At 43.7% G+C, this 5,940-nt stretch overlaps 1 protein-coding gene across 1 annotated transcript; it reads left to right on the top strand.

Moving 5' to 3' along the window:
* Positions 1-144: 144 nt before the first annotated feature.
* LHX1 (LIM homeobox 1) lies at positions 145-524 on the top strand (the record flags this gene model as incomplete). Its single annotated transcript, XM_010009349.1, has 1 exon — positions 145-524. A coding segment is annotated over one exon (380 nt), but the record flags the coding sequence as incomplete, so codon positions are not given.
* Between the last annotated feature and the right edge of the window lie 5,416 nt (positions 525-5,940).

The following is a 5,940-nucleotide window of genomic DNA, read 5'->3' as shown; positions in this document are numbered from 1 at the left end:
CCCTGTCTTGTGTTTGTCGAGCTCTGGGTGACATTTCAAGCCCCCTCCCCCCCTTACACCGCCCTTAAAATGCGCTCTCGTGTCTTTTCCACTCGGTTGCTTTGCCTGCGTGTTACCTCCCCTCTGTCTCTCCTTGCCCAGCAGATTATCAGAGCGAGTATTACGGCCCTGGAAGCAATTACGATTTCTTCCCGCAAGGACCTCCATCATCCCAAGCTCAGACGCCCGTGGATCTCCCGTTCGTGCCCTCCTCGGGGCCATCGGGCACCCCTCTGGGGGCCATGGACCACCCCCTGCCCGGACATCACCCCCCCAGCGAGGCCCAGCGCTTCACTGACATCATGTCGCACCCCCCGGGAGACTCGCCCAGCCCCGAACCCAACCTGCCCGGGTCCTTGCACTCCATGTCTGCGGAAGTTTTTGGCCCTAGTCCTCCGTTTTCTTCGCTATCAGTCAACGGTGGTGCTAACTACGGCAATCACTTGTCACACCCCCCCGAAATGAACGAAGCGGCTGTGTGGTAGCTTTAAAACAAACTGGGTCTAAGTAAGTGATGATCATCTAGTCTGCTTATTGTTACGGTGTACAGAAGTGAATACATAGAACATCTCTCCTGCCCTAAGACAATATTACCTTGGGCACGAACTGAACCCAAACCGCTCCAAGGGAAGCTTTGCTCTAGACCAGGACAATCTCCGCGTTACGGTTGTATCCAACAAGCAAAGGGACTGACTTTTTTTTGTACCATTGACAAAGGAACTGGTGAAGCTGTACAGTAAAGTGCTGCCATACCGTAGGATGGCGTGAGTGTGGTCACCCTGACGGATGTCATCCTAAGAGCCACAATCCTTAGAAACTTCTCGTTTTAAAAACAAAAACAAATTAATAATTGAAAGAAGGAAAGGTCAAGGAAAAAAGGGGGAAAATAAAGCGTCAAGAACTCTAGCGTTCCCGGTTAAGGATGGTTCTGGCATTCTGAATTTGTTTGTTAATTTCTGTCTCTCAGAAAGTTCGCCAACAAGAAACTCTTTTTAGCTCCAGCCATTGCAGCCTGCAGACTACCAGGTGGGACAACTTTCCTTTTTTTTCCTTTCTCCTTTTTTTGTGTTTTCTTTTCCAAAATAGCAAATACTAAATGTTAAGCCCTCAGCACCAACTCTTCTACCTTCACAAAGCTACACGTACAAAACCTCCTCGGCATAGCGAAGGTCGCCAGACCTCTAAGGCAAAATGACTTGAAAACCAAGCAAACAAACAAACAAACAAACACAAAGTATTCTACCTTCACAGAGAGAGAAAAGCTAAACAAAAAAAGACTCTATTGAACTAAAAGCAGTCAACTGTTTACGTCTAATGTTAAATTCAGGAGTTCAATGTTTTACTAATAAATCCTGTTTTAGAACCTCTTGTTCAAAAGCAAAAGATTTTGAGCAACCAACCAAAATAGTTCCTTTTTTCTGTTCTGTCGATGTTCTAACAGATTGCAGGGCTTGTGGTTCACTGTGCTAGTTTGTAAAAGGTGTTGTTTACAGAAGGCAAAGAAAAAACCCCACCAAACCCAGACAGTTGCCAAATAAAGTGAATCTATAGCACAAATACTGTAAGGTGCTTTGCACCAGCAACCCGAGAAGGTGTTTAAAAAGTGTTACAAGGTTTAAAAGAGAAAAAAAAAAAAAAAAGACAAAAAAACCCCAACATCTTTGCTAATTTTTAGTCCTGTTGAACATTCATGGAATTGTTAATATGACTTATATAGACCCACACAGGTTTTATTTTTGTGTCTTTAAAATGAAAGTCCAAAATATTTAAATTTTATGGTCAAATATGCAGTCAACAGCTGCTACTTTTTTCCTTTATATATTAAATTTCTCATATGTCTTTTATTGTTCGAATAAACCTAAGCTTGTGTGACCTCCAGTGCATATTAGACCATTCACTGTATGAAAGAAAACATGTTGGATAAAATTTGTGCGTTTTTAATAAAATTAGAAAATCTGATGTTTAGATAACTTGTGTTTCATTTGATGTTTGAAGCAATTTAAAATGGATTCTCCCGCGTTAAAGAGCCCTGAGAAAGCCTGATCCACTCCACTGGTAATCCTGTAGAGCTCTTTTGCCTTGGTGCAAGCCTAAGCCCTGGCGTCGGCGCGCATCGCCCTCAGCGGCAGCTCCAGCCTCTCCCTCCCCTCGCCCCCCCGCGGCCCCCCCAGCCTCTCCTTCCATCTCAGCTCAGTTGTTGGAGCACAAACCCCACGTTAACGCTGTACGTGCAATTCCCCAATTGGAAACCAATCAGGTTGTGAAATCTATTCACTTCTCCTTTGAAAACAGATTCCAAATGCTTATTTTATGCGTAAACAAAACTGTGTTGTCAGTGTAAAAAGCTGCCAAGATGCGGGTTGTAATTGATCCATTTTTAGTTCAAGTCATTCTCCAAAGGTAATTTTTCTTTGTTTTTTCCCTTTTTCTTTTGTTTTCCTATTGGATGCTTTTGAACACACCATAACCTCAACGGCATGAAAGTAATTTTAATCCTTTTTCCTAGAGCTGATACAGAGTCAATTATTTAATAGCATTTGGTGTGTCTGAAGTTCTCCAAGGGGCAGCGAGGGAGAATATTTTGCTTTGCACTAGATACAGGCTCATTTTCTGGGAGAAAAATGAAGCGAAACAAAAAAATCCTGGAGCCTTGTGAAATGACATATTTAATGGTTTAATTCTAAATCACTGCAGAATCCCCAATACTCAGTTCTTCAAAAGGAAAAGCCTCACTGATTCCGAGAGGACTTTGACTTGTGTTAGACACAAAGGAGCAGGTTCGGTTCTGGAAAGTCACTGATTTAAATGTTTTCCACCTGCTGAGCTGCTAGAACAGGATGAGCTGTAATTGCGGCTTTTCCTCCATCTCGCAGTTAATAGTGACTCTGGCTTCTCTTTTATTTTACATAGGCACAGAAATTGATGTTAAACCACCAACTTTTACCTTCCCAGCGATTCACTTATTTATCTCTTTGGACTGAGAGGGAAAAAAATGTCAAAATGCTTTAAAGTTGTACAATTTGTAATTTTCAATGCTGGTTTTTATTTTGTTCACAGCCTAATTTCTGTGCCCAGCAGAGGGGCCACCGAGATGAAGCAATAGTTCACTTTAAACACAAAATGTCTTATTGAATAATATAAAGATAAAAGAAAACCCCCTGTCTGCAAGGGGTCTGTTAGTGTTTCTATAAAACTAATTCATGCTTTATTAAATATAGGGGAGACTTCTTAAAGTCCTGGACTTGTGTCTAACTCATTTATTTGTCTTTTGTATGACTGCTCTGGTTTGTGGCTGTTTTGCATTTATATAAGCAAAGTAATGGGCGATCTATTTATTACAAACTTTTACTTATCTGGGCAAGTGCTGTTGATAAATGCTGCTGTTTGTGCTTCTGGTCTATGCTGCTGGTTTATTGCTGAATCAATTATTTTAAATGAGGATTTCACCAAACAGGCTGATTTTGTAGAAAACACGTTATGCTGAGTGGGATTTCTTGCTTTTTCTTTCTTTTTCTTTCCTTTTTTCCTTTTTTTCCCCTTTTGTAACGAGGTGTTTGTACGCTTTATTCCATGTTAATTTAGGCAGCGATGTGATACGGTTCAGTTTAGGTCAGTGGCTTATAAAAGGGAGGGAGGAGAGCCTGTCTTTTTTTATCCCCGAAGCTCCGTCCCTTCCATAGGGGTTCTGCCCATCTTCGGGGGGAGCCCGGGAGCCATTCCCATGCTTCAGGCTGAGCGTGTCCTTCAGTGCTTCCCGGGATCCACTCCGGAGGCCCCAGCGCTTTGCAGATTTGAATTGGGTGCTCTTCAGAGCAGGCTCGGTGTCTCTGAAAACCCTAATCCAGCAACAATTGCACAGTCAAAACTCCTTTTGAAACCATTGTCACGTTGGGTTCTTGTAAGTCCTTGTTTACAAGAGCGTTTCCATTGACTTCAGTAGCATTACTTGGGTGAACAGCAGTCTGCGGGAGAAGGGCCTGGAAAAATCAGTGCTGCCTGGATGGGTTTTACATGGGTTTGACATGCAGAAACATGGACACGCAACACGCAACTGTACGTATGTGCAGTGTAATTTCAGGAGTGCTTTTAGAAGCAATTACTCTCTTCTGATCTTTTCCTCCTTGTCCGGTTTGGGTGACCTTCACCTTGTTGCTATGTCCAGCCCAGATGAGGGTGGCTCCGTGTTTCAATGCGTGAGGCTGAAGACTTGTGCAAAGCCCATGCGTAGGACCAACTGCTAGGAAAAAGTTACAAGGCCTTGTAAGTATTACTCCTATTGAGCTAATCTATATAGAGAGATATTTTGAAGGCTAATCAAAGTGTCTTTAACATGCTTTGAGTTTCCAGCATCCCAACACCTCTGCTTTGCTTTTGGCTCAAACTAATTGTCCCCCTGCGCTGTCACCGTGCGATGGTCCTCGCTGCCCTTCCTCTCCTGTTACTCCTGGTATCCATTTACTCAAGCCTTTGCTTGGGGAACAGTGGAGGACTTGTAAATCTGTATCCCAGGAGGAAGAATGTACTTCAGTTATGATTTGTAGACCAGTGATGTATATTATTTTAATACATGTGTGTGTGCCCAGATGCTGAGCGATGGGTACATGATACAAAGCTATAAATAAATACAGGTTTAAAATATCAGTGGTGATTCACATACTTTTGCCATCCCAGGAGGTGGCAGATGTTGCAGTGTCCTCTCAGGAATGATTCCTTTGGCCATAGGCTGGATTTTTCCCCTGAGTAAGAGTGTTGCATTGAAGCTTTGCATGTTCTTACAATGTTAAATATAAGCATTTGCAGCCTCCCTTTCTGTTACTACCCCTAGTAGATAAATTTATGTATGTTAAGTTTAAACAACTGATACCTATCCTTAAATGCTGCCAGCACTGTTGAGCTGGGAACAAGGAATTGTGATGCTGGAGCAGGTTCTGGAGGGTCTTTTCTTCGTGTCTGCCATGGCACTGGGTGTTCAGCATTCCCCATGCCAACAAAATATCCATGAAGTTATAAATGAAATTAAGGGCACCATTAAAAATATATTTTGATTCTAAATCCTTCTGGGATTGCTATCTTCTGTTTCCTTTTCGGTTGTGTTTGTGGTGGTTTAAGCCCTAGAGCATGGGCTCATGCCTGGAAAAAGGAGTTTGTTATTGTCTGGAGAGTTTCCATTCGTCAGATGCAGAATTGTGATGCATAAATTGAAGGGTGAACGTGACCTTACAGCTCCAAACTGCCACCCTTCTGTACCTGGGATTCCTGTAAGGCTACTCTTAGGGCAACTCTTTTCCTGCAGTGTTTTCCCCGGTTGTGTATGGGATCACTGAAGGTGATGGGTGCAGCTGGTGTTGTTGCACATGGCATGGTTTGGTTCTTGGAGAATCCCCTCGGCCCTCAACATTCCACACTAGGGGCTGAGGGGCACAATGGGGCTCTCTGCAGCCTTCTGTTACAGGTTGCCTTCAGATGAAGACCAGCTGCACTTGGGTGCCATTTGGTGCACTCTTAGAGAGTGGTTTTGGCAACTGTAAGAATTAGAGGTTTTTTCCTAATTGGTTTTAATCCAAGTTCTTCCTGCAGAATCCAAACCTTTAAAGCAGCTGGTGGTATCTCACGTGGTTTGGAATGAAATACTTCACTCTGCTCCTTGAGGAAGCCCAAGTTGTAGGACAGGTCTAGTGTGATTTGGTCAAAAGGTCTCTTTAAATGGTGTGAGAACGGTCACACAGCACAGAATGGGAACACGAGATGGAAAATATCCCCCTGGCTTCCATGGAGCCGGAGTGAGCCGCGGGAAGCGCTGGGAGCGAGCGCTGCCCTGCGTGGTTGTGCGCGGTGTCTCGGGAAGAGCCGTGCGCTCTGTTCCTGCACACACCCATGTGCACGGGGGTGTTGCACGAGGGG

The sequence above is a fragment of the Nestor notabilis genome, unplaced genomic scaffold (genome assembly GCF_000696875.1).
Source record: "Nestor notabilis isolate BGI_N333 unplaced genomic scaffold, ASM69687v1 scaffold33480, whole genome shotgun sequence".
NCBI lineage: Eukaryota > Metazoa > Chordata > Aves > Psittaciformes > Psittacidae > Nestor > Nestor notabilis.
Note: the sequence above shows the minus strand (reverse complement) of the source record. Positions and strands in the feature narration are given on the sequence as shown.